Source organism: Rhyacophila brunnea, unplaced genomic scaffold (assembly GCF_057557595.1).
Source record: "Rhyacophila brunnea isolate RB1 unplaced genomic scaffold, BYU_Rbru_1.0 scaffold_5, whole genome shotgun sequence".
NCBI classification, from domain to species: Eukaryota; Metazoa; Arthropoda; class Insecta; order Trichoptera; family Rhyacophilidae; genus Rhyacophila; species Rhyacophila brunnea.
The window spans coordinates 27,000,956-27,015,956 of record NW_028233170.1 but is presented as its reverse complement, the minus strand read 5'-3'; the positions used below and the strand labels follow the sequence as shown (position 1 = coordinate 27,015,956).

The 15,001-nt window shown below is 35.0% G+C and overlaps 2 protein-coding genes across 3 annotated transcripts in view; one reads left to right on the top strand and one right to left on the bottom strand.

The window, feature by feature from the left end:
- The window catches only part of haf (leucine-rich repeat and fibronectin type-III domain-containing protein hattifattener), a 59,422-nt gene extending 47,377 nt beyond the window's left edge, over positions 1–12,045 (top strand). The window contains exons 2-7 of one of the 2 annotated variants that reach the window (XM_085955891.1): positions 4,143–4,292; positions 4,552–6,129; positions 6,285–6,647; positions 10,427–10,679; positions 11,163–11,337; positions 11,427–12,045. In XM_085955891.1, coding sequence (XP_085812017.1) covers positions 4,143–4,292; positions 4,552–6,129; positions 6,285–6,647; positions 10,427–10,679; positions 11,163–11,337; positions 11,427–11,559 — 2,652 coding nt within the window. In that variant the 3' untranslated portion in view covers positions 11,560–12,045. Of the gene's footprint in view, positions 1–4,142; positions 4,293–4,551; positions 6,130–6,284; positions 6,648–10,426; positions 10,680–11,162; positions 11,338–11,403 lie in introns of both variants that reach the window. The other variant, XM_085955890.1, reaches the window with a different exon arrangement.
- The window catches only part of Rab3GAP1 (RAB3 GTPase activating protein subunit 1), a 91,734-nt gene that overhangs the window by 74,539 nt on the left and 2,194 nt on the right, over positions 1–15,001 (bottom strand). Inside the window, exon 3 of the mRNA XM_085955892.1 lies at positions 12,858–13,054. Within this exon, the coding sequence (XP_085812018.1) occupies positions 12,858–13,054 (197 nt within the window). The remainder of the gene's footprint in view (positions 1–12,857; positions 13,055–15,001) is intronic.

The following is a 15,001-nucleotide window of genomic DNA, read 5'->3' as shown; positions in this document are numbered from 1 at the left end:
AGGTACTGTTCGGTTATACCGGAGGCAGCGGAAAACGCATTTTGAAAATAGCCGATAAACTGGATTATTTGTTAGGTTAACCTAACCAAACCTAACCTAATGACACGGCCCCAAAATGTAGGCCCTCAGCCGGCATTTTTCCTTAATAAATTAGTGACGTCACAACTTTTCGATCCGACCGTGAATGTCGATTTTACTTGCAAAATACGTGCCTAATCTCTAAACAAAGCTATAGTTATTGTGTATTGAGTCCCGTAGTGCAGTCTGAGTGACTTATAGCCCCTCAGAATGAACTACGGATGAATTCTCTTTCAAGGGGACCAAATGGTCTTATAAGGTGAAATGTAAGTAATTGAAATGTATAGGATTAAGGTTAAAAATAGATAATAAATTGTAAACGACTTATGGGATATCATTTGCTAAACATTGTAAATAAATGTTCATTTGTATTTAATCTGATTTTGAATTATATAAAAATAAATTTTATTTTTTTCTAAATTGAGTCGCGATGTTTTCACCGCGGCCAAAGTAAAATAACTTAAATAAATAAATTATGATATCAAATATTGTCGTATTTAAAATCTAATGATTACGTTTTGTAAGTACTGATTACGCACACTTAATTTAAATAACAAATTAATATTTCGAATTATAATAAAAAGGGTACCAATTTAAGTACCTACTTTTGTAAAAGTTAAATGAAGGAATTTCGAAAATAGAAATTCTGACAATGTAAGTCTAAGGACTCGGTTGCTCTCTTAATTTACGAATAAAAATTATTCTTTAGATCTGTCAATTAACCTCGACAGATCAATATTAAATTACCCAAAGTAGGTAATTTTCAAACTTAATAAATGAAGGCTTGTCATAGAAATTTTGATTGAAACTAATGTTATACCTTTAAGTTGAAGTGTTCTATAAATATAATTGAATAAATTTTAACCGCAACCCTTTCCGATCATCCATAATTAGCCCGCAAAAGTTCTGCATAAAAGAAACGGACAAGTTTGTTTTTTCTGCCGTTCTCTTTGCAAATACGTAGCCAGTCGGTAGTCTTAATGATTCACGCCTCTGTTACGTATTATTTTTAGCAAAAATATTTTCATTTTTCTTTTCCGTTAGCTCGATAAATGAACTAACAGATATTTGGACAATTTGTGCCAAAAGCCCTATAAGGACTTTCACGATTGTTATCAAACTTGTACCGCCTATAGGTATTAATTAATTATATATTTTTATTCTATTGAATGTTCATAATTTTCCGGAAAAGCCGGGAAATAAACGACTTTTCTGTGATTGGTCCAAAACTTTGGCCATTAGCTCTGTGGAGGAGGTAGAACGATCTCCCATTGGTCCATATTTCGAATGACGTCAAAATCTCGGGTTTTTCCCGCTGTGAATCTATATAACGGCCTGTATTTTATGTACCAGTAGTAGTCGATCTTCTCATATCACCGTGAGGTTGTGCCCGAGGGTGCACCAAATTCACATAGTTTTAATTATTTTCGCGAAGTAATTCGTTCGCGAAGATTATTCCCGACGCGTCACGAGTTGATACGTCATCGCAGCCGACACGTGTTCGGGCTGTCAGTTGATAACGTGAATAATACTGCGACGCGTCATCGTTCGCGAAGTTATTTCCGCGATAAATATTTTTTTTTTTTTGAAAAAGCATAGCTCTTCAAAGTTTACGGTCGGCGACTCATAGTTATAAGGTGTGATCGTACATAAATTAAATATAAGAGAATTATAATTAATTAACTTTATTTAATAATTAATTTAAATAAGTTTTATAAAATAATTATGCAATTATTTGAAATTAAAATTAAAGTGTATAATTGTTAATAAACAATTAAATAAAAGGAAGATAAATTTACTATTGCTAATAATTTAATAAATAATTTAAACCGAATTACCACAAGGAGTTTTATTTTGAAAATAATCTACGAAGTATTTTACGGAAAACATCTGATCTGAAAATAGTGACAGGTGGTCAGCTGTCTTTGACATTTACGTAAATATTTACGAAAATAAATTCAAACTAAAAGTTAATTGGATAATTAATAACCTTGACGTCTACCTATTATTAGGTGGCGATTCTAAATAATATAAAGTTAAATAATATCGATCAAGTGTGTTCCAAAAGTGTCAATCAAGAACTTTAGTTGATCACCCTCTCCCCGAATAGTATCGAGCTAGCCAAACAAAGGTTCTTGATCGGTCCGAGGGCAGGACCGGTTGTAGATAAAGTACCTTTGGGACTATTCCAGGACCGGGGTGAACGTCACTAACCTAACCTAACCCAACCTAACCGAACCTAAACTAACCCAAACTAACAAATAATCCAGTTTATCGGCTATTTTCAAAATGCGTTTTCCGCTGCCTCCGGTATAACCGAACAGTACCAAATGTTATATTATTATCACCCGATTATTTAAAATAGAATAAGTATTTCGATTTAACGACACCTTTGCATAGATCGCTCTTGCAAAACTGAAAAGTTTTCAGTTTTATGCAACTGAAACGTAACACGTGTACGTAATATTATAAGTATTACGTAAGACTAAAACGAACGGTAACTTTAATTAAAAAATAATTATTTAATTATTCTTTGACTGACATAATAATACATGTCAATTGTATTTGTTCATAAGAGCGGATTAAAATATTTATGTCATTGGACTATTTTGATTTATACATACATATTTTTAAATAATTTACAAATTGTATAATGCGATTAATAATTTACCTATTCACATTTATTCATTGTATTGCGAGGTAATGAAAGTAAAATTCATTAAAAATATACGGTATTATGTTTTGCATTCGAATTGTTCATAATTAATACCTGTACATTTTTATTGACATTACGAGTATTTTATACCTATTTCTATTTATGGAATTAAGTAACGCAATGCTTCAGTTTTCATAATAACTGTAATCTATACTTCATCATCATCAGCCTGGATCAATTCACTGCTACATGAAAGCCTCTCCTAGGTGGTTATCTCGTCTATCCAGAGGTCTCTATGTATACCGTTCTGACAATTTATCCCTGTTGCAGTGGAGGGTTTACGGACTTGGACATCCGAGGCAGTGACTGATAATGTGGCCCCCACGATAAAAAAATAATAAAATAAATAGGTACCATAGATTACAACTACCAACATAGCGAGTAAAACTATCAATGTATCTCTTTCCTAGGATCACATACAGTAACTAAAAATAATTATTATTGGAGATGATAATGATGACACATAATCATGGGCCCCACATCGTGAAGCGGGCCCCCAGGCTAGGAGCTATGTCGGGGCCCCCTACCTATCGCAAAGGATAAAGGCAGTGTGACGCTTTACAGTAGCGTTTTCCAAATGGTGTTATTGTATATTTTAATACATCCATTTGAATTATGGAGATGTCGAGTATTGATACACAGTTAAAAATTGTATCGTACAACGACATAATTTTAAATAATAATATTGTTGAAGGAAAATAGCGCTGCAGGCGACTTTTGTTTACTATTAAATGAAATTTGTGATGTGTGTTTATCTCACTTATCTGGTCGACTCACCTCGCCGGGCCCCTCCTGAGCCCGGGCCCCAAGGCTAGAACCCCCTTGTGGGGGCCATGCACATAATAGCACTAACTAGTGCTTTATTTTTTTGTATGCCTATAGGACCCTTCCATGTTAGTTGCGAGGATTTTGTTATGCTTTGGGTAATATTCTAAACTCAATTTGTGAGAAATACGCATCGTTTTAATATGATGGTATAATTTAATAATTGCATGACCGATTTGAACTGTTTCGAGGCTCCCTTTTAAATCTTTTGACGAATCGATTGCATCATCTGCGTCAAAGAAATTCGCCGCTGAACTGTTCGGTACGACTGGCCGAGATTTATTGCCTAGCGATTGTCTCCTCTTCGAACTGTGTGTCCTGCCCATTTCTAGCTTTTATTACATCGTATACCATTATTTGTTCACTTATTGTCCTTTTGTCATTACGCGTTATGCCTTTCAATATCAAGCTATGCTAGAAACCCTTGTACTTTATCCGTGACAAAAAAGTTGCGTTACGAATTTCATTTATGTGAAACAACTGTTTTTTTTATTCTAATCCGTATATTTTATTTATGTTTCAGATGAAATTATTAGCAATATGGTTGTGCTGGGCAGCCATTTTTGAATCTGTACATGCCCAGTGTCCCTGGCAAAGAGACGTCCAAGATCTGCAAGCAGCATGCCTTTGCGCATACAATCTAGGGCATGAACTTTCCGTCCAATGCGACCAGGTGATTTATAAACATAAAACTATTTTAAGCCTTATTATAATAATATTTTTAATCATGATTCTTTTCACACCTCGAATTCCGAGTATGATATCGCGAAAGAAGATACTTTACGTGGGTTCCGTAACCTATTGCTAGCAATTTACTAAACATTACATAATCTTCTCAACCAAACAAAATTCTAACTATTCTATTAAGACATAATATTATAATTCTGTGATACTATAACACAACTAATAAAACCATAATGTGTTGATTTCAGGTGGATTTCCCTGTACTTGTAAAAGCATTAGATAGTTATGCCAAAAATACTCCTTTGGATCTACTATATATTAACAATTCGACTATCGGAAAATTGGACAATGACATATTCATCAACCTTCGAATACACAATGTACAATTATCTGGGTGTAAATTAAAATCTGTGTCAGCGGGAACATTCCGAGGGCAAGAGAATACGATGAAGAATTTAAACTTGCAAGACAATGAACTAACCGAAGTCCCGGTGGAGAGTTTTCGAGGACTAGTCAATCTGGCTTTGCTAGATTTATCGAAAAATCGGATTTCTAAAATACAGGACAACTCTTTTCTGACATTGAAACGTCTCGCGACACTGAAACTCTCCGATAATAATGTCACAATGTCACCGGGATCACTCAGAGGCTTGGAGGGATCGTTGAAAAATCTCAATCTCAAAGGGACTAAACAAAAAAGAGTGCCGGAATGTGTGAGGGGATTGAAAACATTGGCATTTCTAGACCTGTCACAAAACAGTTTGCGCGAACTGCCTGGACAGGGTGGTGTGAGAACTTTTGAAGGATTAGACTCGCTGACTGCGTTAAATTTGGAACGAAACCTGATACAAAACTTGGGAGATAATGCTTTTGCAGGAATACGTAAAACATTAAGTTCACTCAGTTTATTGAATAACTTATTACCAGATTTTCCTAGAGGAGCAATAAGCACATTGTCAGAATTGAGAGTATTAGACATAGGCTTCAATTTACTGACCGGTTTGCCAGAAGATTCTTTTGCCAAAAATCCATCTATAACATTATTAGCCCTTGATGGAAATCCATTGAATACAGTTCCACAGAAAGCGTTGGCTCATCTAAATAATACTCTACGTGGTTTGAGTTTAGGTGGAAGATTTTTGCATTGCGATTGCAGACTTCGCTGGGTCACTGAATGGATAAGAAATGGAGATCTTCAGGTCACATCCAGAGAGAGAAATCCACAATTTTGCGGAAGCCCGTCGCGTTTTAGGGACCGCGGTTTCTACAGCATCCAACCGGACGAGTTGATCTGCACGAACGATAACAACGAAGTAGTAGGTGTGGCTACAGTAATACACGAACAGCCGGATATACCTCCGTCAAATAAAAAATCAGAAGCAGTAATTTTAACTTCCACAACGACAACTTCCACGACAACGACTACGACCGCAGCTCCGACATCGACAGTGAAATTGACGTCGACTACAGAAGCGACTACAACCACCACAAAGGCTACCACAAAAATGTCTCCGACTTCGAGTACTGTGCAACCGAGATCTACAGTGGCGCCATGGAGACAGAATTCAAACACCCAACAACATCAACGACCCCCGTTAATTTTAGGTTTTCCACCGCAGAGGTCTAAAGCTGACGACTCGAATGAAGTCGTCGTAAAGAACGCATACCGACAAGATAATTCAGTTATAATTCAATGGGACTCTGACACCGCTAATATTCTTGGATTCCGCGTCGTCTACAGGCTGTTCGGAGACAAAAGCTTCAAACAAGGTCCACCGCTGGAGGCTAGCGAGAGGGAATTCAAAATTAAAAACGTGCCTTCGCAGGTAAGAAATTGTCTCTTACTTGCCTACACATTTTTTTTGACTATCGCAGACTAACCTAATTTTAAAATTTGGTGAAGTAAAAATTCATACATATTTTTAACAAGCAAATTAGTAGTTATGCGAATTTCAGATAAATAAAATGTCATTTTTTTCAGGAATGCATTGTCGTATGCGTAATTTCTTTGGAAGAGATAAACGTGAGCCCCGAAACTGTACCATATTCTCAATGTCGAGAAGTGAGAACTGTTTCTTCAGCGACATCCAACATGGACAAGATAACAATAGCGGCGAGTGCCGCCATTTGCGGAACAATAGTCATCGCCGTGATCGTGTTTGTGGCGGCGAGCAGGCGACGATCGAGGAAGATGCACAATTTACACCAACAACAACTGAGTGGAAAGAATGGCCTGCCAATCAGTGGATTACCTGTCAACTGCTGCACAGGAATGGGTACCACACCTAGTCCGGGAGGCCCCCTCTCATCATTAGCCACACTCAGTGCCTTTAATAAACACCAGGTATGTATTTTCTATCACTACAACAAGCCATGAGGCCCAATTATAGAGGTAGTGAAACACATAACAGAAATTATTAATTTAATTTAATAGAATGCAATTTTTTTATAGTAGGTACTTTTTCCGTTTTTAATAAATAAATCTAAAATGAAATTAATAATAGGTACCAGTGGCGCACCCAGGAATTATTATTGGGGGGGGGGCCCAAGAAGGAGAATGTAAATTAGTCCCATAGGCTCTTTTTCTTCTTCATATAAATATTTTTACATATTTTCACAATACATGGCGATATACATAGGGACATTTTCAACTAGTTGAAAATGTCCCTCTGAGGTGGACGAAACCGGTCCTAATCTATTTAATAAAAGTGGAATAAGAACTAAGAAAAAATTACGTTTTATTAAATTAAAACAACAATACAATATTTATTCCGAATTCCACCGAAAAAAATGTTCTTTTGGTTTACACCACCACCGTAGTGGGTGTAGTCGTTCTTTTCGCAGAATGTTGCAGATTTTTGGTATTTTAATATTTAGGTTCCAACATATTATTGTTGTTTTTATTTAATAAAACGCAATTTTTTGTAGTACTTATTCCACTTTTAATTAATATATTAGGACCGGTTTCGTCCGCCTCAGTGGGACATTTTCAACTGAATACATTTTTTTTTTATTTTAAAACAATATTTATCAAACAAAATTCAAAGCGGTAGAAATAATATAACAATAGGTACATAATAATTATCCGTCCAATAATACCTTCCCAATAACAGACTAATTTAAAACTAATGAGGTTGGACATTAATATTTCATACTACGTCAGAGTCATTAAACAAATTATTTAAAATATTAACAAACCACAAAATATGAAACAATCTACACTTACAATAACATTAATATCAACAAATAATTCTAATTAGTCAAAATTAACAATAATTTTTTATTTTTTTTATAAAAAATAACATAAAATTATCAATTGAAGTGAGATGAAATAAAAAACAAATACAACCAAAATATGAGTCAGAATTCAATAAAAATAATAAATAATGTACAATATATAAAGTTATGTTATGACAATCCCAAATATTAAATAGGGTACAATAATGGAGAAGACACAAAATATAATTGATCATTTAACAAATTAGAATTTGGCAAAAATTTATACCTATTAATTTCTAGGATTTCCTATTTATCCAATTTTATAGATTTCTCATTCAAATGCAGGATTTTAAAATTTTTACTGATATTAAAAGAGTGATTATTTAAACTTAAATGATTTCCAAAAGCTGAAGATTCATTACCATTTTTGGCACAGGCTAAATGTTCTTTGATCCTAGTATTAAAGGATCGTCCCGTTTGTCCAACATATTTGGCATCACAAGAGTCACAACTTAATAGATAAATTCCACTTTGGTTAAGTTTATCTAATCTATCTTTAGTATTCACCAGTATATCCAACATATTAATTGAAAATGGACAAAAAAAGTATTATTGCCTTTAAATTATACACAACCTACTCAATACAACACAGCCTTATATCTCGTTTATCGGTCTTTTGTCTATTGCACTCGGTGTACCTACACCATGGCCCCCACATCCTGAAACGGGCCCTCAGGCTAGGGCAGTGGTCGGCAAACTGCGGCTCTTTGGCCCTTTGAGTGCGGCTCTGCCACAGATGCTCTCTGTCATATTTGACATGACTACAAAGAAGAAGCAAAGAAAATGGAAGAGGATAACCGTAAATGTAATGTTGAGTAGACCGAGACTTCGCGTTTATTCAAAACTTAAATGGCTTCCCGACCTGTATTTATGTGTCGGGAAAAATTGACGCATTCAAATTTAGAGAGATACTACAACTAAAAACTAGTAATTTTGCGCTAAATATTCTGTCGATAATGCAAGGAAGAAAGCAGCTGAGGAGAAGAGTCAAGAAAAATAAAGTTCTGTATTTAATTAGGTACTGAATAAAATCTTTCAACAATGTTAATATTGCAAGTTTTGTGGTTAGTAAAAAGATTTCCAAGAGAGGAAATCAAGAGTTTGAGAAATCGATTTATTGATGAGAACCTGGAATCGTGCTTAAAATTAAATCAACAACATACGAACCTGACTTACCCAAACTTTACAAGGAGATGCAAGGCCATTATTCACATTGAAATTGTCAGTCATTGTCATGATTCAATTGTATGGATACCTTACTTACAATTTAATTTTTATTAATAAATAAGATCATTATTACATATGATATTCAGTTTTATTCAGTGTACCTACCTATAATTTAATTAGGACTTTAACTAAACTACCTACGTATATAATTTAAGTTTAAGAAATTTGGCTCTCAAAAGAAATCTCAATCGTTGTACTGTTGATATTTGGCTCTATTGACTAATGAGTTTGCCGACCACTGGGCTAGGGTATTTGACGGGCCCCCTATCCACCGCTTGGATTAAAGGCAGTGTGAAACACTACATTAACGTTTTTCAAATTGTGTTTTAGTTCAAATTGAGGGTACTTATACAGTGAATTATTGGCAATTTTCAGTACGTCATATACTTTAATAATGGAGCTATCGACACATAATAATCAGAAAATATATTGGACATTTATATAAATTAAAATGTTGATAGTCATGCGATGACTATCATGAAGTATAATATACTATTAAAGCTAATTGCTAATTTATGATATGTGTTTATCTCACTTATCTGGTCAACCCGACACGCCGGGCCCCCCACAGCCCGGGCCCCCAGGCTAGACCTGTCAACCCTCCCCAGCCATGACCTATACCACTCCGGAATTCGGGTGGACACCGAGAATTTCATTAGGGAACGGGTTTCTAAAAAAACCTGACATTAGTGTTTCGAAATTTTTGTATTAGAAATTAAAATCTAAGAAATATTACTAAAAAGGGTACTGGAGAATTACAAATCATTTTTTGCCGTGTTGTTTGTCTAAGCCCAAGGTATAGTTTATTGGCTTTCGATTTCAATATGTAAAATCATTCTGATGATTTTCATATTTTGGGGGGGGCCAAGGCCCCCTGGCCCCCCCCCTGGGTGCGCTACTGATAGGTACAATGCATTTCCACCATGAATTGACAGTTAACATAATAAAAGAAACATAACAGAGACATGAGAAGATCGCATACCTAGACTGCGGCTTCTATAATATCAAGACATACACGTCATCGCGGTCGTTTCTGGAACTATAACCGTTGCAATACCGCCAGCATGCAAAAATGCATGGCATAATACTATAATCACATAGAGCGTCATGATGTAGTTGTCTATATATAGTAGACGCACAGTACTCAGATAAATTGTGAACACATTGGGAATCGAATCTGGAGCCCGCGGTATGAGAACCCTGAGCCTTATGCATTGGACTATGAGAGTCACTGTAAACTGAAGTAAGCTAACATATATATGACATCAAACAAACTTTTGATTTTCATAAGATGCAAAATTGTTCACTCATAAATATTGGAAAGGTTTCCCTACCTAAATACATAATATGAAGATTCCATTTAAATCCATTCCATCATAAATGGAGAATAGATCAGAATAGAAACAAAACAAGATTGTCAAATGATATTTCTGTTCAACGAAGGTACATCATAATAGTAACTATAGAATTAACCTAACCTAACACAAACTTTTATCAAAATGAATTATTGCTAAAAAGAACTAAGTAGTTTTAAAATCATCCGGGTTGAAAATTTAATGCAATGGTACAAGTTGCTATAGTGACTGTAACAAAAAAAAAATCTCATAATAATTCCAGGATTGGGATCAGGTGTCAGCATACAGTGGAAGGTCCATTCCCCGGCCGAGGATGTACCCCTTGGACAATGGAGCAGCTGTATTGGCAGACGATCTACGATCGCACGTGTCTCACTTCAGCAACGTGGGAGGCAGCAAAATGGGAAAGACGCGCTCCATCGCTGACGGCCAGTCACAGCATAGTTTTTCAAATCACTCCGGGAGATATTTGGCCAACAGTACTTTCCCAAGTAACTTAGTCACATCACGGTCAGGTAATAAACATACTTACTTATAATATAACACAAATACAATATTGATACATTTTTATAGAGAGTGAGGGGAATTTTAATTTAGGTTACCTATGTGAGTAAGAAATAATACTGGTGGTACTACGGGAAAAAGTTTGGGGAAAGAGAAGCTTGGAGAGAAACGTATTTGATGATTGTAGTAATCTTCGCAAATGGTGCAATCAATTATGATGGTACAAATATTTTTCTAAAATTTTTTTTGATCGGATTGTTGGTATTAGATGGTATGCAGCCAATGAGGTGCCACTATTCCTAATATTGCTAAGGTCCTAGTGAATCAAACCTAAAAGTGGCTCTGTGGCAATGTTTTTTGAGCGTAAGGATGTATCTACAGCTCAGTGAACAAATTTCAAACCTAATTTATCCTGAGGCATTTCAAATCACGTATTTTCGGTTGAATTAAAAATGTATTGATAATAAAATGTATTTCGTCACTTCAAATTTTAGATTTACGACAGTCACGACAATCATTGGCCGGCGCTTCGGACCGCATGTCACGGATGTCGTTCCCGGGTAGCCACATGCATCATGGAGCGCCATCAGTGGCGTCGTCCACCCGGCGCGCCCGCCCCCGCAGCCGATCGCGAGACCACTCGGCCGGTCACGCTCGTCCCGCCAGCAGGTACTTCACCAATGATTACACATAACACTCTTGCAACAAAATTAGCCTACAAAATGTAAAAATCAGTGTGACTTGTTGGGCCCTCACAGATACAGCACCGCCGGATCCACTCACACCCTCAACAACTACTGCGGCGATACATCAGACAATTGGACGGACCACGATATGGACATCTATATGGCCCGCAATCCCACCACCCGGGGAGGACTGGTGCCATTATAGAACGAGTCTCATACCTGACTGATCTGTGTTGTGATACTGTGCCGCAGTGATAAGTCCGACATGTTTTTCATCCATTTCATGAAATACTAACGCAAACATTGAGTGACACTATAAAGTGGAATAATCTAAAGTGACCTTAGTGATGAACGTTTAGGTAAAACCAAGATATTTCATCTTATTGAATTAAAAAAAAAAATGTATGTAAATAATACTATATTAATTTAACAGAATGATTGTGAAAATGCATATTCCCTGTGTTGCTATGTTGAAATACCTGTTATTGAAGGATTTACTTAAAAAATATATAATGTTTCAAAAACAAAACAAAAATATATACATATATGTATAAAAAAAGAATTTTGTATATTTCAAGAATATTTTTGTAAAATTAATAACCGCTATGAGATTGTAAATAAAAATAAAATAGGTAAATGTATGATGAGGTTTAATAAGATTCAGAAACTGATAATAATAAAACTCCACACTAAATAATATTTTGTGTACATTTGAACCAAATAGAAAAAAAAACATGTGTTTTTCCAACCGTCGATGATTGAAAAGGACCCGAGTAAAAGAAGAAAGATGTATATAATAAAGTAAATTACCATTATTACTCCTAAATCTATGGCCCTCCACAGGTGTATACTACCTTAAAATACTTTTTAAAGGGAATGTTTATTAGCCTTTTGCCCAATGCAGTGGGACTTTACTCTGGATGATCAAACACACATTGAAAAACAACATATTAATTCTGCTTAGGGGCCACACATGACGTCACACGACCCCACCCCCCATCGTCATATTTCGTCACATAACCTTTTACCCTCCTGTATATACTACATCACATTTTTATGCCCCAGACCCCTAAACGTTAAAAAACAGATTTAGAGAAAATTTAATATTTATCCTTAAATCCTCGATCCCCAATATTGTGTTTTCAGATCCTTTTATATTTTTTTGTTTACTTTATGACGTTACAATTTCTCTAACCCGCCTCCCCCATTCGTCACAAATCATCACATTAGACCCGCCCCTCCCCCCTAGAGAATGATGTCATATATGGACGGCCCCTTAACGCAGGGCTCAAACCCGTGACCATGGCTTTAGAGGCGAAAACCTTGCCACAAAACTGCGGACATAGGTGATAGACATACTCAAGATGCTATCTAAAAATTGTTTTAATATAATATTTGAAGTGATTTTATGAAACCTATCAGATGGCCAAAATAAAATATTTGGTACCAAACAGAAGAGCTCGTTGACTGTTATAAGAATTTTATGGAAATATTTTTTCTTACCCTGAAATGCTAAGAGCGTTTTCCCACCGATACCGGACCTCCTGAATAAATTCGTACCAGATCCGAGCAAGTGAACTAGCCTCGCCGAGTGCTTGGGATACTTGGGCCGAGACAACAGCAAGGCGCCATATCAGCTCATTAACAGGACCAGCTTTCAATGTGTCGCCGCCAATGAAAAATGGTGAATTTTCGTCAACCTACAATAAAACATTGGGATGATGGCATTATTATCAAAATATTTTCATCACATTGCCATGTGGAATATTATTTTTGTTAAACAAATGGAAAAGTGGGATATTATCTTTCCACAACTGTATTCTTTCTTCAGTACTTTTAATAAAAACATTTTACATATAATCCAATATAATATATTGGAATATATAATATTTATATATTATGTTAACAATTGTTTATCAATTGATCTATACTACAATGCGGATTTTGACCCTCCCTTGACAATGTTTTTTAACATATATTTTCAATGAAAAATGGTTATATTATATTAACTATTCGCTTAACCTAGTAAGTCTAAGCTGTGGATCCAAACACAAAACAATATATGAGTTCACCACATGTAGAATTCGAGCCCACGGCTTCTGAAGTGGCCATTTGCCATAATAGGGGACATAGTATAATTTTGGTTTATACTACATTGACGAAGAGTGGAGGTAGGCTGTTAAGATCCGACATAAATAGTCAACATTAAACTTTGTCAGTCAAACATATTTGTTTTCATTAAACAAGACAATGTGGAGATAGTGTTTGTTAGTTTTTTAAATTCAACCCTGCCGAATCCAAGCCATAGAAGAATATTTTTTATTGATTATGGTTTAATTAGGCAGGACTTAATGAATTTTAAAAAACTAACCAACACCATCTGAAATATGTATTATTAATTCAACAAAAACAAATAAGTATGACTGTAAAAGTGTACACCATTTTTGTCAGATCGCCCATAGCATATCAAAACTATTATGGTTTGGTTTAGGCATCGTTTAATTGAAATTTAAAATCTAACAAGCACTATCTGCAAATTGTATTCTTAAATCTATGAAAACAAATAAATATGACTGATAAAGTTTAGTGTGAGCTATTTATTTCAGATCTTAACAGCCTACATCCACCCTTCGCGACTGCTGTACTATTACCTAAAATATCATATACTTTACTTGTTGGTCTAATTAATATTAACTAAATTAAAACAAATTAAAGAATTCACAATCCGTTATATGAAAGCGCCTAGTTCCAAATCCCTCTAAAACGGATTTTGAACAATTTAGATAAGCATTTATATAGATATTTTTATTACCTATATGACGGCCAAAGATTGAGCTTTAAAAAATGCCAAAAACTGTCAATATGTATGATCAAAAATTAGAGTAAATTTCAAAATCCGCTAAAATGGTTGGGTGTGCTTTTCAAATACCCCTGAAATGGATAAATAAGCCAATCGCGCTGGCACGAATCCAGTGGTTACAGATTCGAGTCCCATCAGACGTATTTTTTTCAAAAAAAAGGTCTTTTCTGGTAGGTCAGAGGTGTTTTAAATTATGTATATTCAATAAATTTATGTTGTAAACATAATTTTTATTGATTAGGTATTTTAGTTACTTTGACTATTTTTTGAATAAATAATGTATTTTTAACTTTTACCAACCACATTTATATTTTCTCCAATAAAAATAACCATGAGACGCCTTTGGCGATTTCTTCATGCATTGCTATAATATGTGAGTTTCAAAACCCCCAAAAATGAAAATGATTTGATTTTTAATTTATTCTCTTATTAGTGAAATATGCTAAAAGTGAGTAAAAGATATTAAACAAAATACTCTTTAGAATGTATGAATTAAATAATAAATACATAAAGTTTACAGATTTAATAGATATGAGTTTTTCTCAGTTTTCTCAAAACTATATAAAATCGTTTTGGGGAGTTTTGAAACTAGGCGCTTCATATTATGCTAGTATTTACAGACTACCTGATACCTGATAAGAGATTGTGCTGCAGGTAAAGTCTGTGTGGTTCCAAGTCCTGGTCTACTTAGACGCATGGTGTTCTTCTATTTGCAAGTTCTGGCATACATATATTTACTACCTATATATGTTTTTGATTTGAAAACACGTAAATTAGAGGTCCTTTA